At 33.0% G+C, this 20,083-nt stretch overlaps 1 protein-coding gene across 1 annotated transcript; it reads right to left on the reverse strand.

Moving 5' to 3' along the window:
• Positions 1-10,061: 10,061 nt before the first annotated feature.
• Positions 10,062-11,627, reverse strand: LOC127727746 (toll-like receptor 4). Its single transcript, XM_052234861.1, has 2 exons — positions 10,338-11,627; positions 10,062-10,069 (listed from the first exon to the last, which is right to left on the reverse strand). The coding sequence occupies exons 1-2, from the start codon at positions 11,386-11,388 to the stop codon at positions 10,062-10,064; spliced, it is 1,059 nt and encodes a 352-aa protein (XP_052090821.1). The 5' UTR covers positions 11,389-11,627.
• Positions 11,628-20,083: the final 8,456 nt, after the last annotated feature.

Genomic DNA, 20,083 nt, shown 5'->3' on the forward strand with positions numbered 1-20,083 from the left:
AAAATTGTCAATTGACCCCTTAAGGAGTATTGCCCTTTGAGGACAATTTTACACAATTTGTTTATCATGTTTTCTAACTTTAAAAAATCTTCTCCTCTGAAACTACTGAACCAATTCCAAATAAACTTAAGCTGAATGATCCTTGGGGTATCTAGAATAAAGATTGTGTTTTATTTTCTGTTTCGTCAAAAAACATGGCCGCCATGGCTAAAATTTAACATAGGGGTAAAATGCAGTTTTTGGCTAATATATCCAAACATTTAAGCAATTAGAGCAAATCTGATGAGAGATTAAAATGTTTATTAGGCCAAGTTCCGGCAGCCAGTAAATTTTCAGACGAATCTAACAGTCCATTGTTGGGTTGCTGCCACTAAATTGGTAATTTTAAGGAATTTTGCAGTTTTTGGTTATTATCTTGAATATAATTAATGATAAAGATAAATTGTGACAGCAAAAATGTTCAGCAAAGTAAGATCTACAAATAAGTTAATATGACCAAAATTGTCAAATGTGTCCTTAAGGAGTTATTGCACTTTAAAGACAATTTTTCACAATTTGTTCATCTAGTTTGCTTACTTTAAAAAATCTTCTCCTTTGAAACTGCTGAATCAATTTCAGCCACACTTGGGCTGAATGAGTTTCAGAGTATCTTGTATAAATTTTTGTATTTTATTTTCTTGTACGTCAAGAAACATATCCACTATGGCTAAAATGGAACATAGGGGTAAAATGTATTTCTTTGCTTTTGAAGAAAATATGACAGATACAAAGAACATCTCAATTGAATTTTTAAGCCACTAATTAATATATATTAAAAAGTAAAAATAATCATTGATGAAAGATTTAAGCAAAAAATTACAGGTGAGCGATTCAGGCTCTTGAGAGCCTCTTATTTATTAGTACTTATTACCAAGTTCAACTTGTCAACGAATTTGTACTACTCATTAGCAAAAGAGAGGGGAAAGATACCAAAGGGATATTCAAACTCGTAAGTCGAAATCAAACTGAAAATGCCATGGCAAAAAAACAATAATTGCTAATAGTAGAATAGACGCTACCATTATTTTGCGTCCATCGGCGTCCGTCGTCGTCCTTCATTCGTTAACTTTTTACAAAGATCATCTCTGAAACTACTAGGCCAAATTTAACAAAACTTGCCCTCACTGCCTATGGATTTTACTAACCCTCTATAGATTCTTTGTTGGTCAGTTGCAAACCATACAACTTAAAATTAGGGATTGTGATAATTATAATACACGCACATTGTATAACAGGTTAGAATGGAGAGTAAGATAGCTGTTAAAATAAGACAATCTTACTTTAATACTTAATAGTATTCATATCTATCAATACATTGTTAACTGATTGATTTGTGTTTGCTTTACGTTATCTATCTGTCAAATAATTCAACCATATCTATACATCAGAGGCGAATCCTCGTTTCCCGTCTCATTTGGTCGAAAATTTGTCTTTTTAGTACATTTTTCTGAATTTTGAACGCTGTCACCCTTTTAAAGGTTTTTGTTCAACCAATGCTATGAGAGAAGTTTTTATTAAGTGCTAATATAGACATGAACGCCAAAACTAGACAATTTTTTCAACGTCTGATAATCCGTTAAAAATTTCATTACAAATAGAGGTAAATGGGACTGGATGCTGGATGATAAAATACAACTGAATAGAAAAAAGTAAAATCACAAAAATACTGAACTCCGAGGAAAATTCAATCGGAAAGTCCCTAATCACATGGCAAAATCAAATGACAAAACACATCAAACGAATGGACAACAACTGTCATATTCCTGACTTGGTACAGGCATTTTCAAATGTAGAAAATGGTGGATTGAACCTGGTTTTATAGCGCTAAACCTCTCACTTGTACGACAGTCTTATCAAATTTCGTTATATTTACAACGATGCGTGAACAAAACAGACATTATAAATAAAATAGTCAAAATATGGGTACAGCAGTCATCACTGTGTTACAATATCAAAACAAACAATTATTTACAAAAAAAGCACAAAAGCATCTATCAAATTAAGACCCACATTCATTGCTTCGCGTGTCTGACGTCAGAAAATGTAAACGTCACATAAGAAAAAAGTTTGTCATTCAATGTCTATTCAAAACAATTTTATAATTTCACATGGGGAATGTTGGTATACAGGGTTAAAAAATCAAAAGTTATGTTAGAATTAATTTCAGAAATAGACCGAGATTTATAATTGTCCAGAAGTTCTTCAGAACCCTTAAGAATCCACATATGGTAAATACCACTACGCGAGTAAAATAAATTTGTCGTTTGTCGTTCAAAGTATTTTCAAATTTATAATAGAACAATAACATAATGACATATAATAGAACAATAACATAATGACGGGATCTTTTAAAGTACAGAGTCACGTTAAAAGAACCACAGAAACACAAAAAGTCGCATATACAAAACACACCAGTAAAAATTAAAGATAATACAAACACATTGACGGGATGTATAAGTACCTAGCCACGTCATATGGATATCACAGAAAACAAACCAAACAGTAAAAGTAATATTAATAATAGAACAAAGACAAATGAAAGAACAATATTACACGTTGTTAAGTGTATGAACTACATTAGAGATCAATAATATTATGTACAAAATAGGCATGAAAATAAGAGCGTATTAGTCAGTTTTCAAGCAGAATATATTCTCATTTTGATTTTCCGGTAGACGTGAACATCATTTAGTTTGTGTATTGACAGCTTTCTTAGCTAGTAACATAAACATATCTCATAGCAGTTACGGATCTCGAATTTTCCAACAAAAAAGGAACAACGTTGGGGGCATCCTGTGATTTACTTTCAGGTCCCCTCAAATTCGATGGCAATCACGGATGCTCTCTTGTGTAAAACATTTTTTTTTAAAAGAACCCCTTAATTTGTGTTATTTTTCTTATTAAAATGTTAATAAAATTGTCATTTATTAGATACAAACAAAATATAACGCCACCTCATTTTCTTTTTCATATTTTATATTTTGAGGGTCATTTAAATGAAAATAACACCATTAACTTGTGCGTCCGACGAGCTTTTCTGGATTTACCTTCAACAGAAACAATGATGTCGTAGACCTAAACATGTGAAGATCTTTATGAAAAAATCTTTTTATCCTAATTTTAAGGAACACAATGTTTTAAAACATTTTTTTTTATAAAACTCCCTTTGGGGTAGTGCAGTGAAAGTTACTCCATCTTTCTTGTCTGTGTTGTCATAATTACCAGCATCAGTCGTCGATTAAGTCTCCTATTGATCTATGGCTACGTTTAGTGAAAATAAAGATAGCTATATGATAGATAACTAGCATATATGAGAGCAAGGTGCAACAATTTATACGTTCTACGACTTTTTTTTTAGAACAATACTGTTCTATCTCCACACTTCCCCTAGCATTATAATGTAGCCTATTCATCTAGTTGGAGACCGGAAGTTCAGAGAAAAATATTGTTATAGTGTTGTATCTTCACAGTTTTACAGATGTTTAGTTCTTCAAAGCTGTTATCCAAATTATCTTTTGTATTTGTATGTCAACATGTTATGCAGGATTTGATTTGAACTACAAGTGAACAAACCGTTGCTATTCCCATATAACTTTCTATCTATCAGTTAAATATTGAGAATCAGAGGTTCTTTCCACAACAAATCTTACGACAAAAATTGATCGTTACTTATATATATATATATATATATATATATATCGAACTTCAGATAAAAGATACAACAGATACAGTTAAGTCTGCCTCATATCTTGACTTACATCTAGAAATTGACAATGAGGGTCAGTTGAAAACAAAACTTTACGACAAAAGAGATGATTTCAGCTTCCCAATTGTCAACTTTCCGTTTCAATGTAGCAATATTCCAGCAGCTCCTGCATACGGAGTATATATCTCCCAGTTGATACGATATTCCAGGGCTTGTATTTCCTATCATGATTTCCTTGATAGAGGGTTGCTGCTCACAAAGAATCTATTAAACCAAGAGTTCCAAGTGGTGAAGTTGAAATCATCCCTTCGTAAGTTTTACGGACGCCATCATCACGAGTTGGTTGACCGTTATGGAATATCCGTTTCACAGATGATAGCGGATATATTCCTTATGTCGTAACCACAATTCCGTCACCCTTTTCCCGAATGTGACCTACCGAATTAGACTTATTACTGGGTTTGTACTAACTTGAGCAACACGACGGGTGCCACATGTGGAGCAGAATCTGCTTACCCTTCCGGAGCACCTGAGATCACCCCCAGTTTTTGGTGGGGTTCGTGTTGCTCAGCCTTTAGTTTTCTATGTTGTGTTTTGTGTACTATTGTTTGTCTGTTTCTTTTTTAGCCATGACGTTGTCAGTTTATTTTCGACTTATGAGTTTGAATGTCCCTCTGGTATCTTTCGCCTCTCTTTTATACTGAAATGTTCATGACTTAGGATTATTTTTTCTCGTATGTCATTTTTGTGAAATCGATCGCTGCTGGGACTTCCACTTATTTATATTTCTGTTACCAACATTTAGAAAAATGTGAGTTTCATCCGTTGATTGATAGCGTTTGATTTCGTAAGTTTTAATGGAAATCCCCTTTTCTGCCTTGGTGTTCGGTATTTTTGTTATACCTTTTTCGTCATTATAATTCTCACAAGAGGACTGCAGTGATTCACTTATCATCTTTCTGTTGTTTTTTGTGTTCTTTAATTGCATTTCAAATCTAAAAATAGTTTGAACTATCGTTACGAATGCGCATTACATGTAATAATAACGACAATATCCAGGGAATGCCACTTTTTGTTGATTCATATAGAGTCTTGAAAAGAGAATAAAGGGATAAAAGCTCAGATGAATTTAAGGGACTTATCATTTTTTACCTGGGAAAGGGGGGGGGGGGGGAGGGGGGCTGGTGAAAATGTAGATGGGGTCTAGTTTTTTCTGTAAGTGGAAAAGGGGGGTTCAAATTTTTTTAGAAATTCAAAGTGGCGGGATCAATTTTATCTCTAATGAAACATTTGGGAACTTTTTAATCTTCAAGTATATCCTACATATCATGTGTATCAATAGTATGTGTTTTGCATGTTAAAATTTTAGCATGTTTAAGGGGGAAGGGGGGGGGGGGGATAAAATAAGAATAGTGAAATATTATGGGGGGATCAAGAAAATTTTATATGTTTGATTTCAAAATGACCTGCTACCCCCCCCCCCCCCCCCCCCCCCCCCCCCTTTCCCAGGTAAAAAATGATAAGTCCCTAAAAGATAAAAAAAAAAAACAAATCATGAGAGGATCACGACATCTAAAATTTCAATTTTGTCATCAGTGATTGTCATCAGTGATTACGTATATGGGGTAAATCTTTTGCTTTGGTGCGTACTATTTTTAGTTTCGAAAAAAAAGGTTGTTTTAACTTTTATAACATGGGTCAATGAGAAAAAAACTGACCTTTTACTATATTTTGTTCACATTAAAACCTTCAAGTATTAGGTACCAAGAGGAGATGGTGGATGAATGTTATCCAATTTTTATCTCAATAAAAGAATTTGTTCAGGGATTATCAATTTACCAATCACAATGCATGTTTATTAGAATATCAAAATTCGGCCAGATAGTATTGGATATCGACCCTCGGTACGTTTTTAGTAGAAAGAGATTCATTTAAATGTTTTCTAACACATTTCATAAGATGGATAATTATATCAGTTTGAAAAGCAAAAGATTGTTCTAGAATGCATTTCTGTTCTGTAGTTTTGAGATATGCATTAATCGACCTTATTATCAAGTACATCTTTCTTATAGGTAAAGATCTTGTTATTCAATTCGAACAATACAGTGATCTGGGAATCGGAATAACTATCAGATAATTTTAGAATTTATGTTACAATAGTAAACCAACGCACAAACAACCAATAAAAAGTGAGTACTAACAATGTGACACTCTATGGTTCATAAACAAATGATTTTCACTCCAGATATACGTTAATAATTAGTGAATTGTTTGCCTCACTGCCGCAATGAAAACTACAACACTCCAACTATTGTGCATGTGTTCAAATATTACAGGAATATTGTGTTGTTTGGTGCAGTAAAAAAAACATTAGCGTTTCAAATGATTCAAACATTTACGAACAGTCAATATCTGTGCCTACCGTGAGAAACGTTTAAATCGCATACTTATAACTGGAAATTTAAAAAAAATGATTGCATCAATGATATTGCATGTCAGAAAAGAATTGTTCACCACATGGCTGGTGATACCACCGGGAACAGAACGTGCATCATCAATGGAATCAACATAATGATTTTTTAAAATGAAAATTACGTCCATTGAAATACTGAACGTAACTGCAAACACGCGCAAATCAAACTAATTGAAAAGTGTACACCTCATAAACAGAATCTAACGAAACATTACCATCTAGAAAAGGAAATTTTGCAACACAAAATGAAAAATCATTTCGTAAAAAAATCATAAATGTTGTAAAAAGATTGGTGGGAAATTCTATTATCATTGTGTAGAAAAGACGCAATCAGATTCAGTTTAAAATTTTGATTTAGCAAGAATGAATTTTGCATATTGAGATAAGTCTTGATTGTTTACAGAATACATTGTATCTGCATATTGTTGAACACATCTAGTTTCAAATTGTGTCTTGTTGAGTGCATTGATGTATTTATATAAAAAAGTAATACCAAAAATACCGAACTCGGAGATAAATCTAAAAAAAGGGATGTCCATAAAATCTGAAAAATCAAACATTAGATATATAATATTTATCTTTAAGCAGCGATTCAAATCAAATGGTAAAAAAAAACAGGTGCAATGCAATGGCAAAGTTAGTCCTCAAAGGAAATACAATCACTTAGTTCATTTTACTACAAAACGACATGCAAGAATCGAATGACTTGTAAAAAGTAGAAAAAAAAAAAAAAAAAAAGAAATTCCAAGCAAAATTCAAAACGGAAAGTCCCTTATCAAATGGCAAAATCAAAAGCTCAACAAATCAAACGAATGGAAAACATTGTTTTTGTCTCACCTGTGACGAAAGTCGCGGAAAGCGACACATAGGGATAGCTTTTCTGGCGACGACGACGGCTCCGGCTCCGGCTCCGGCTCATGGGTCAACAATTGTTAAGTTTTCTGCTTAAGTTAGTTTGATAGGAGCTACTTTCAGTACATATCAGTTTGATGACTATTTCGAGGCCCTGCCCCCTAGGACATGGTCCACTGACTTTGAATTAATTAGCAATTTTTAATGTTCAGTTTTTCTGCTTAAGTCAGCTTGATAGGAACTACTTGTGATAGATCAATGATATTTTGTATGAAGTTGCATTACTATCAGTACATATCAGTATGCAAACATATATTCCCAACAGGCATTACGAATGTGGATAATTAATGAACCAAACTTCAAGTAAAGCATGTTTAATAACAAAGAAATGTCTACATTTATTAGTTACATAACGGGAAATCCGTGTGAATATGTCATTTTTCAATGACTAGGAAAACATATTCACAAACTATTTCACTCTTAAAAAACATAACGTAAACACTATACAATTTTGTGCTATATCTAACTCGCACGTTGTTGGTCTTATTTTCTTATGAAGGCATGTTAGGGGTTCCGATCTTTTTTGTTTATATTGCTTAAAAAAAAAAAAAAACGGCCGAAAATCGTTGCGAAAGTAAATTTCCCTTATCAATAGTTAATGAAACCGTATCTGGTTAGAATGTTTATATTGAAAGTTTCCGTGGCAATGAACAGACGAACGTGCTAGTAGACCACTAAATTATGGGAAAAAAGTATATTTCGAGAAATTGTTCCATGCTAACGACTATGTAGAACACTCTGAAAATAGTGGTATGGAAGGAGCTATACATAATATATGCACATGATTTTTTTCCATATGTTTTGATATGCAGGTAAGATTTCCCAGTACCAAAGTAATTACTACTGGGGAAAAGGGATGACACCTCGATGCCTGATAAAAAAGAAACAATGCTATTGACCAAGTATGAGTTAAAGGGTAAAATAGTATGCCAATTTTACCTAACCTTAGATAAACAAAATATCTAATTGTCGTAATAACCTCTTTATAATGCAGGAAAATTATCATTTTATCGCTTTTTGAAATGATTGGATTTGATAGATCTTTTATAAGGGATGGATATGAGTTGGAAAAAAGATGTGGTCTTGCTTTCTGAAAAAAAATAACTGTGATAATCAGTAGAATATTCTGGTGAAATCACATTCAATAAAGATGGAGCAAAATAAAAATAAAAATATCATATAATTTTGCATAGATATTTAACAAAAAAAACTTTCCTAGAGCAATCACTTTACACGTTCGTGCCTCATATGTGTGACATGTACAGGTATGTCAATTAAGAAATAGTTCATGCAAGCCATAGATTTGTTGGAAATTTTCACATGACCTGGGCCGTTATTTTCGAATTTTATCTCGAGCGTTAGTGAGCGATAAAATAAACGAATATAACGGCCCAGGCCATGTGAAAGGATAACAAATCTAGGGCTTGCATGAACTATTTCGATTACAATAGGACAAATACGGTAATTTGAAAAACTGAAGCGAAGGTAAGAATGCCGTGTGTATGGCTGTTCTATTTTACCCCCTGTAAGATAAAAGCTACAAATTTCAAATAAATCTAAGGCTTGCATGAATTATTTCTTAAATAATCACTAGAAAAAATGTGTTCAATCCATAAAATTCTTAACCCAAACATTTTTTTTCGTTGGCTATTATTTACTGTCAAATCCACAGTTGATATGTCGTAACTAAGGAGTGAGCCGCCATGTTGACTTGCTGAAATTCATGAATGTGCGAATGATACAAAAGAATAGAAAATGAAACAACTACCTGAAAACTCCATTTTAGTGCAATATTATCCAAATTTAGAGCGTACACGTACTGGAATAATCTTCAGCTTGAGAGTTTTCATTCGTATGACGTCATGTTTTGACAGGACGTTAATGCGCAAAGATCATTCATGAAATTTCGCGGCATTTTATTTTATTTTGATTTTATACATTTTTTAAGTTCTTATGCATTAACTCTTTTTGTTATGCATTAGAATAGCAGTAACAGTTTCGTAGTTTCTTTTTTAATTTCCATTTGAACACATAACGAAATCTTCATAGTGTTTGCACATAGGTTACGATACATGTGGATTTACATGGGAGGTAAATTAATATGTACATCACTGAGTCTGCGCTAAGTATAGATATATCTAGAATTTTATCACGCTGTTGTTTACAAAAGCGAAAGGAGCACGTCATATTAGAATTAGCAGTAAATATTTACTGGTGTCCCTTATAATAAGGAATCAGTAAGATGAGTCAAAAATATTTCTTTATCTTCAATATCATCGGGAAAATCTATGTAAACTTCCTCTTGTACAATTTGTAGTATCTTATTTGGAATTCGATATCGTAGTATTTCTTCCTTAAAGACAAGTATTAACATATTTGTGCCTTGTCGCGACATCACGTTTTCTGTATGAGCCATGTGTATTTCATACATACACCATTCAGATTTTTAAAAAGCCTCTGTGATGATAAACACAACCTTTCGGCTTTGGTGTATAGCATTAATGATATTATCTGCAATATCACATCCGGGTATAAAATCTCGATGATGGATGCAAAGTCTTAAACATGCTTCCTCCTCTAACTTTGCTTGAACATTTTTTGTTACAAAAACTCTATCTTCATCTGCATAAGAAATAAACGCATCAAAGCGGTAACGCTTTTCGCGTGGAAGCCCATTGTATCCTTGGAAATAATGACGTTTAGCTATATAATACCAATATCTTAATTTCCATCGGTGTCTGTAAAGTATTGTTATTACTAAAATGGCTAAAAAGCATATGATAAAATTGATTGCTAAAACTGTTATACTGACATAGGAGGAACATTTCTTTTGCAAATAAATTTTTGCGGTTTGAATACCAACGGGATTTGTAAGTTGACAGTTATACTTTTTAAAATTTTGAAACATGTTTCGTCGTTTGATAAGCCACGTTATAAAACTGTAAGAATCACAATTACATTGAATAGGATTTTGTGATAAATCTATGGAAAGATTTGTAAGAAAAAGTGAATCAATTAAAGCCATTCCAGTGTCAGACAGATAGAGAATTTGGTTTTCAGACAAATTTAAATAAGTCAAATATCTCATATGCTTAATTGTAACATTCCAATCAGTGAGTTGGTTTTTACTAAGATTTAAATGACGCAATTTTTTCAGATTCCAAAATATTTCTCTCGGTAAGAACTTTATCCGATTCGATGTCAAACTTAGATGTTTCAGCTGTAATTGCATTGAGAAAAGGTTTCGTATATTTTTATCATGAATAATTTGTGCATTCCCAATTAAATTGTTATCCAAAATCAATGTTTCAACTGCTAATAATTCACTGAAAATATAAGCTGATAAATACGAACATTTATTATTTGAAAGATCTAGATAATTCAGTTTTGTTGCATTACATATAGGCCCAATGGGTGAGTAAAACTGATTGTGGCTTAAAATCAAGGATTTGAGATTTGACGAAGTAAAATAAGTATATGTTAAAGAATGTCCTAATCGAGAATTATTCATTATGATCTGTTCAATATTTTGTGGCACAAAAATCATATGAACATTTGTTGCATATGGTACTGGAGTACTACAATTCAAAGGATACGTAATATTAGTTTCATCATAGTAACCACCGCGTTTTGTCTGCGTATAAAATGTTTCACCTCTTCCTGGGTTAAGACATCCTTTAATACATGATTCCGGAACACGGGGATTCAAAGTTTTCCCGAATAAACTGGATCGAAGTTTTTCACAGTTAATGATGCGAAATAAATTTTGACAGAATGAATACTGTTCATCAGAAGATATTTGATGTTGATTCATATCACTGATATCAAGATAGGTAAGATTTGTCAGCCCCAAAATATTACAGTATGTATATCTATTCTGAATCCACCGGTTGCTTTTCAACGTTAAACGTTTGAGTGACGCAGGTAGATAATAAGGCACTCCAGTCTGTGCAAAATCAATATTGTTGCCGTCAAAATACAATTCTTCAAGAGAAGTATTTATTAATGGTTGAATATCCTCGCATAAAAGTGTGACCGAAGGGCCAGCATCACAATGCAAAAAATTTGCCCTCAAAATCCTGATCTGAGTGAAAGGAAGGTCATGTGTTATATTCGAAAAACCACATAATCCTAATTCTCGATTATACGACACATCAAGATGTATCAGGTTTGATAATTTTGAAATGGCTCCACTATAAATATAAAAAATAGAACAATAAGAAGTTTTCCATACCATTGTCGTAAAATTCCGTTTCATTTCGGATGAAATATCTAATGATATTAAATTCAATAAATTATCAAAGTAGTCTTTCCGTATGGTAAGAAGTCTGTATTCATTACATAAGCCATACAATCGCAAATGTCTTAAGAATTTAAGTTTTTTAAATCTAACTCCAAACGAAATTTTCTCAGACCCATCTATTGCAAAAGTTTTTAACGAAACAAGAGGTTGAATAACTCGATCTAAATTTCTGAATTCATATCGAGTTAATGTATTTCTTGTCAGATCTAGACTTTTCAACTTTGTAAGTTTCATAAATATATCTTTCGTGTAGATTTGAGGATCCAATGGTATAAAATTTGATGATAAATTAAGTGATTCCAAATTATTGATATACGTAAACAATTTTCTCGACTTTTCAGTGTCGATCCTGGCTAATAGATTTCCGGAAAGATTTAAATGTTTTAATGTAGTGGGAACATCAATTGTTGACGGAAAATTCTTCAATTTATTAAAACTTACATCTATTGTTACGATGCCATCAAGGAACTTTGGATAAGAGTTAAGGTTAAGTCCAGAACAATCAGCAAACAATCCCGATTCAACTTCCTTGCACTGGCATCGCTTTTCTGTTGTACACTGTTGACCGTTTTGCCCAAAAATAAAGTTGAAATAGAAGACACTCAATATCGAGATCAACAACATTTTATACTATATATTAAATACTTAAAACTACTACAGTCAAACAGAGAAAATGCAGGCATGATATGTAAACATTTGCTACTACAAAATGTCGATCATATAAAACAGAACAAGCAAATACTTATCTTTTTTATTGGCGGAAAGACGAATCACGTGATTCAATGATATGTTTCTAATTTACATATACAATCTAGTTCTGTTTACAAAGAATATATGTTTCATTCCTCTAATAAGCGTCCAAAGAGAGTATACAACACAAAAAAATAAATTATGCCGTTAGTTTTCTGAATTGATTTGTTTCACATTTTTTATATGGAGGCCTTTTATAGCCGACTATACGGTATGGGTTTTTCTCAATGTTGAAGGCCGTATGATTGCCTGTAATTGCTTACATCCACTTCACTTAAATTTTGGTGATAGTTGTTTCATTTTCAATCATGCCACATCTTATTTTCATATTAACATTATATATTGCTATTAGGTAAAATGATTTAAATGTGAATCAGTTAATCTTATGTAAAATTTAAAAATCGTTCGCTTTTTTCCTAGACAAGCTGTCTGTATGTATTATGGTCAAAACTAAAATGACTTTAAAGTATGTAGACCAGTTTTCAACGTTACAAAAATGAAAAAAAGGAGGTTAAGAGCAACACCTGAAAGTATCTCCACTGAGCAAGAAAACCGATGGAAACTAGATTTGTCCGATGGAAACATACAGCGCCAGAACGATTTTCACCGAATCGACTATTCAGTTCACATATCTTTGCAAATTAAGGATGTACTTAGATGAGGTTTTGGAATTTTTGTCAAATGTTCGGACTCCTTGGTTTTTCCCTACGATTCAGGGTAAAATATTTTGCCCCATAACACCCATTTTTCTTTTCATATAAGACTTCAATAGCTCATAAAAGGTCATTTACCAAAATTTCAGCAGATTCTAATTTTCTTCTCTTTCGATTTGAGACCCAAATAATACCAATGCAAATATAAGGAAAAGTCCGAGTAAGCCTTTTCCCGCCATTTAAAAAAAAATTAAATATCTCTAAAAGGAGCTCCATAACCTATCAATATTTTTGGCTTATTCCTTAACTAATGCTCTTCTGACTTATAGTATCAATTTCATATTCTAGATTTTTTTTAATTTCACCTAAGTACATCCTTAACAAGCTAAAATAACAGAGAAATAAAAGAAAATAATGTAAACAACATATTGAAAAATCCCTTTTAGATAAACAGCGTTATACGTATCTAAACATTAGTAGTCTACTCCTCTTTTCCTAATATAGCTTTTTTTTGAAACCCTGGACTTCTAGTGATTTGAATGTTGCTAGGAAAGACTACTCCAGAAAGGTGCTTCATACGCACACAATTTATAAATGTTTTTTTCAATTAATTAATTGGTTAATTAATGCATAAATTTCTCGTTTTTTATATAGATTAGACCGTTGGTTTTCCCGTTTGAATGGTTTTACACTAGTAATTTTTTGGGGCCCATTATAGCTTACTGTTCGGTGTGAGCCAAGGCTCCGTGTTGAAGACCGTACTGTGACCTATAATGGTTTACTTTTATAAATTTTGACTTGGATGGAGAGTTGTCTCATTGGCACTCATACCACATCTTCTTATATCTATAAATGATTTGACCGGTAATTGGTACAATTTTCATTTGATCTTAACTGGCTATCAGTATCACTACCAGGTACGTGGATCATTTTGCCTGCGCGAGTGAAGTATTTCAATTCAAATTATACACAACAACGATAGATACAGTAAGTGCATGAGAAGCACAAATTCGTAACTTTTTATAAGAGGACGATCTGCGTCTGACAAACCAATTGATACTTTTGGTAATAGGTAGGCAACCTAACAACGAAGCCTTGAAGTCTGTTTTTAATTTCGCTCGGTGCCTTCCTGTATCAGTGAGGAATCATAAAAATGAAAATAAGAAAATACTCTCAGCTGATGTTGTGACTATCTGGACCATCCCTAGGGAGGAAATATAAAATGCCCGACTCTGTAATGAACGAAAATAAATTATCCGTATATTGATGGGTTATAAATATCCTGACTAGCAAAATATTTGAAATAATTATGAAGACTATAGGCTACAGTCCCGACAGTCCAAGTAATCAAAGATTGTATTCATATAAGATAAAAAATCCGGATTTAGTTAGTGATTTTCTTTTTCTAATTCTCGATTAAAAAAACAAATAATAACTTTTTTTTTAAATAAAGTGAGTTTCAAAAACAAAGCATCCATCATGCAAAGCTCTGGTTCCTTGCCCTGCTTTGGCTTTGTCTTTTTTAGTTTATCAGCTCTTCATCTTTTCAATAAGCTTTGGATTCTCAAATTGTTTGGCCAAAGACCATGTATCAGCGATGTTTTAGCGTATCTACGAAATTAAACAGACTGACTGCTGATAGCGAATTACTATTTATATTTTCGCTTTAATTAATGTGGGTCTTATTCGTGGCTAATGGCCCTTTAAAACTTTAAAAAAATATTTTCTTTATCTTCTAAGAAGAGAGCAATGGAACAACAGGTTTTCAGGCTGATTTTGAATCCATATTAAGATAAGAACTAAATTTAGCAAACGTGGTCATTTCTACTATGATACAAATCAAAAGTTCCAGAAAAAGAACTTCACGTTAACAAGAACAACTTGCATCAGTTTATCATAAAAGTCCAAAACACCTGAAGGAATTGCAGGAATTGCACAGAAACTTTAGGGATAATATTATGCCGGACTGTACACTGAAAACGATGATCACATCAGGACCTACCGATCACAACGAAAGTACTGAAACGGATGACTTTAATAATATGAGTAATTGCGTTTATCAAGATAGTTTAATAACTGTAACTTTGCAATGGGCCTTTTATATTTATTTCTATTAAAAGAGAACTTGAATTAAACGAAAACAGCACTTTAAGAAATTCGTGCGTCCGAAGAGTTTTTCTGGATTTACCATACCAATTTGAATCTTTGTTTGGGAACGCTAAAAATTTGAAACCAATGATATATAAATACATTAAACGTGAGGAATAATTAACTTGGACATAAAAGGTATAGCAAAATTAATCTTGTTGGAGTTTTTGCTTTAATAATTTCTTAAATTATGATATGACCATCAGTGCTATCGACCTAGTGCTGGTAAACGAAAATAATACTTTATAAGTATCGTGCTATCAAAGCACTGAACTGGATACACCTTTATCAGGAACGCCCACACTCAAAATTGTTAATCCAATTAAATTCATCAACATCTCTTGACAAGTTCATTTCATTACTTCAAATATAAGAAAAGAATTAAATTTGTTATAAAAAGTCTGAGAACAAAAATGTTACAAGACGAAGAGACGCCATTAAATAAATGCCTTTGTTAGTCTTGTATCATTTTTAATTTTAGTTTCCTGTGTATAATTTGGAGTTTAGTTTGACGTCCATTATCACTGAACTAGTATACATATTTGTTTAGGGGCCAGCTGAAGGACGCCTCCGGGTGCGGGAGTTTCTCTCGCTGCATTGAAGACCCATTGGTGGCCTTCGGCTGTTGTCTGCTCTATGGTCGGGTTGTTGTCTCTTTGACACATTCCCCATTTCCATTCTCAATTTTATGTATGCAAAATATGGAATTGTAAAATGTTCGATAGCTGTTTTGAGCATGTTTGTCCAAAAACACTTGAACCTTTGGGTAAATGTCTGTTTATTATCCTAAAATGACCAATCAATCGGGATGTGGCACACCCTATTGCCTGTTTCAAAACTATTTCTAACTTATAATTGATCTTTACCAAAACGCTGAGTGTTTCAAACTGTATTCTGTTTACAGTCCACTGTTTGCAAACGCATGCATTACAACCGTTAATGAATAAAGATTATGAACTACGACGCATAATGTTCATAGGAAGGCATACTTTATGTGGCAAAATTCACAAATTGACACTATCTCTGGAATTATAAATGCTAATTTTATCAGTTTTATTCGATATAAAGATGCAGTTTAAAAATTCTAATGCATTTAAAATGTCATCAAGTTCCGAAATATTGCCTAATGGTTTATTCCTTGAATGCCTACACCTTTTGATCTGCCGACGTAATACAGGTAAAGAAATGTAGGCATTCAAGGAATAATGTCTTATGAAAATTAAGTGTAGTCAAAACAAACAGTAATTATAATCTGTGCAGGTAAGCTGAGTTTCCCAATTAAAATTTCAGGTAATATTTTTATTTTCCTGTTTGTTTGCCATAAATTAATATTTTGTATTTTTTTTGTATGTTTGAAACGATTTTTTTAACGAAATTAAAGAAACACTCTTCTTTGACAGCTCAGTAAATGTTAACGAAAGATAACTAAAATAAGGAATATATATTTATTCGTGTTCAATTGATCAAGAATAAAGATAATATTCAAGATAAGAAAAAAAGCACAAAAATATAAAAGCACTTGTCACAACCACAAATAAAAAAAGCATACATGCCTTTGAAATTTACAACATGAATAGTCACACAGTGCCATCACAAGTATACACTAGTATATTGTCAATTTAGTCAAAATGAAGGAGGTATGAAACAGCATCTACAAACTGAACTGTCGAAATCTCTACGTTCTGGTGTCGGATCTTTAGGTTGGAGAGTCTATATTTAATTTCCCTGTATTTCCGTTTATTGGTTTGCTCATACATTAAATATTTCTATGAATAATACTTTAAACTTTAAATGATTTTTGTTTATAAATGTACTAGAATCATGTGCATAACAGCGTAGACGAGACCATTGATTGGCGCGCTAAAATATCCCATTGACTGGGTCAGATTAGGTGAACGTTCGTCTGTAACGCCCACTATTCACGACGTATTTGTTATAGACATTTAAACTGTGGAGTCACCAAAGGGTCTCCACGCCTAAATAAAATGATTCGAAAACAAAACTAATCAGGAATAACCTTTGTGTTTTGATTTATATTGAATACTTAAATGTTCTTTACTTGTGTTTTTGTTATGTTTTGATAATCAATTTTTATGATATCGCACGTTCTTTCAGCAAAAAAAAAAGGATTTAACTGGCTTTAAAAGTTACAATGTATGTGTTGATTATTATCTTGTTTCGGACGTCAAAGCGATTTAACAATTGCGGTTGTCCAATTATGTCATCTTTTAACTTTTATCTGGTCAAAATTTTATTTTAAAACGAATGCATGATCAACTTTTAAAAGTGTGCAAACACCAAACATATAGAAAAAATATACTTCTGTCCTGTCTTTTTCGTACTTGCAAGTTATTAGACAGTAAAAAGGCTATTTGGATCAAGCCTTGTGAAATTTGCATTTTCGTTTTTGAATAGGTAAAATGTATAGTTTGGTGAACTTTTCTGCTAACTACTTTACTTGTGAAAAACCCTTGGCAACATAAACATATTCAGCTTTTTTTTTTAATCGACCCAATTTACATAGTAATGGACGACATCGTACATTTTATGATCGCAAATAAAATATGTATATAATATACGGTGCACTGTAGTTCGTATATTCATTTTTTCTTTTGTTAATGGATTTTCCCGTCTTTCTGGGAGCGATTATTTGTTATTGACTCCTTAAGCTTACTCGCAAATAATTTAAAACCAAGACTTGCAAAAAAAAATGTCCAAACAAACCTTGATTTTCCTTTTTTTTTAAACATACATCTCAGCCATAGATAATGACTTAAATTCGCCAGGTCTTTAATTTCTAGTTAGTGAGTTGACCAAAGTAACATTGCGGACCATTTGCCAGTTTCCATGCGGTATCCGTGTTTTTTTCACTCGCTCTGTTCTGCATCCACTCATCTTTCGTGTTTGTCATGACAAGGCCATTTGAAGCTTTCATGCTATACAGTGTGTGTTTTGCTTATTGTTGAAGGTCGTACGGTGACCTATATTGCTAACGTCTGTTGACCGCTGGAAGGGATTTGTCTGATTGTCTATCACACCACATATTCTTATTTTTATATGCAGTTATATCTATAATAAAATTGAGAATTGAAACGGGGAATGTATCAAAGAGACAACAACCCGACCAAAGAGCAGAACATTTGTTTTTCGTTAATTGTTTTGTTGTAGATTAGGCCGTTGGTTTTCTCAATTGAATTGTTTCATATTTTTCATGTCGGGGACTGTTGTAGCCGACTATACGGTATGGGTTTTTCTCATTGTTGAAGGCCGTACGGTTGCCTATAATTGCTTACATCTACTTCATTTGAACTTTGGTGGATAGTTGTCTTATTAGCAATCATACCACATCTCCTTATTTTTATATAAAGTTGTATCAATTGTGACTTTAGATACATTGGTGTATTGATTTTTGTGTGCGTACAACGTCTAGTGTCAAATTTGTCATGCATGTTTAGGACTATTAAATATATTGCAGATAGTTTCGTAATTAAACGGCTTTAGATCTGTTATACGACAATAATACATAAAAAGATAAAAGGTAGGAAAATTAAGAGACCACAACAACAAAGACCATCGAGTCCTGTCCATAAATAGTAAGATAGACGTTTAATCAACAATGAACAACACAAAACCCGGATAGCCGGACGTTTGGCTCAAATTTAGTGGGGCTAATCCAGTTTAACATACAAGCCCTCCCTGGCTAGACTTGATGCAGGCACACAATCCAGTGGGTTAAATCAGTATAACATGCACCCTCCCCAGCCCGACTTTGGCACAATATGTAGCGGTGTATTGCTGTGTGTTTGTTTAATCTACATAGGCTAGAGGTATAGGGGAGGGTTGAGATCTCACTAAACATGTTTAACCCCGCCGCATTTTTTGCTCCTGTCCCAAGTCAGGAGCCTCTGGCCTTTGTTAGTCTTCATTTTGTATGTTTTTTAATTTTAGTTCATTTATTTGTTTAGGAGTTCAGTGTGACGTCCATTTTCACTGAACTAGTACACATTTTTGTTAAAGGGCCAGCTCAAGTGCGCCTTCGGATGCGGGATTTTCTCACTGTGTTGAAGACCCATTGGTGGCCTTCGGCTGTTCAAAGTTGTTTACTCTTTGGTCGGGTTGTTGTCTCCTCGAAACATTCCCCATTTCCATTCTCTATTTTAACATGCAACCTTTCAAACTTTTTTTGTCTGTCTTGATTATATTTGGCAATAAACAATAAAAGAAAAATAAACTACACAGCGCAGCTTCCAACAGGATTACAACAAGAAAATTAATTTTAAAAATGCGGTCAACAGTCAAAATTTATTAATATTATTAAAATTATTTAAAACAAATCTTTTAAAGTTTTGTGAAAAGAAAAAATTTCATTTTATGTATCGAAATGTGTAACAAGTGATCATTATTTAAATCCCCACTGGAAGGCCTCTGACAGACTGAGTGAGTGTAAAATCATTGTTATCGATAGCCAATGACAAACAAGTTAAATGTAATTTATTCAGTATTATTACCAACAAAAGTTTTACGGTTGTCTACGCTGTTATGAAAACGATTCTATTTTAGTCTTAGATGCATGATCTTTTTAACAGTTGTTATTGGCTTTGAACTAGCTGTCAGCAACTGCGAGTACTCTCAGATCTGTACTTAGTGTCTTTTTGTTGTGGGTATGTATAAGTACCCCGCCACGTCCACTCCGTGTTTTTGTTATGTTTATTTCTGCTTTGAATCCATCTGGCGAGTTAAGCCCTTTTCAACTGATTTTTATAGTTTGTTATTATGTTGTATTGTTACACCAAATTCCCAGATTAGGGGAGGGTTGGCGCCTTCAAACTAGTTTAACCCAGTAATTCAGTGGTTGTCGTTTGTTGCTGTATATTATATTTGTTTTTTGTTCATTATTTTGTACATTAATCAAGCCGTTAGTTTTCTCGTTTGAATTGTTTTACATTTGTCATTTCGGGGCCTTTTATAGCGGACTATGTGGTATGGGTTTTATTCATTGTTAAAGGCCATACGATGAACTATAGTCGTTAATTTCTGTGTCATTTGGTCTCTTTTGGACAGTTGTTTCATTGGCAATCATACCACATCTTCTTATTTTT

The sequence above is a fragment of the Mytilus californianus genome, unplaced genomic scaffold, assembly GCF_021869535.1.
Source record: "Mytilus californianus isolate M0D057914Y unplaced genomic scaffold, xbMytCali1.0.p SCAF_2, whole genome shotgun sequence".
Taxonomy (NCBI): Eukaryota; Metazoa; Mollusca; class Bivalvia; order Mytilida; family Mytilidae; genus Mytilus; species Mytilus californianus.

Excerpts from the sequence above, each read along its gene's own strand:
- LOC127727746 (XM_052234861.1), bottom strand. The coding sequence starts at position 11,388 with ATGAAACGGAATTTTACGACAATGGTATGGAAAACTTCTTATTGTTCT.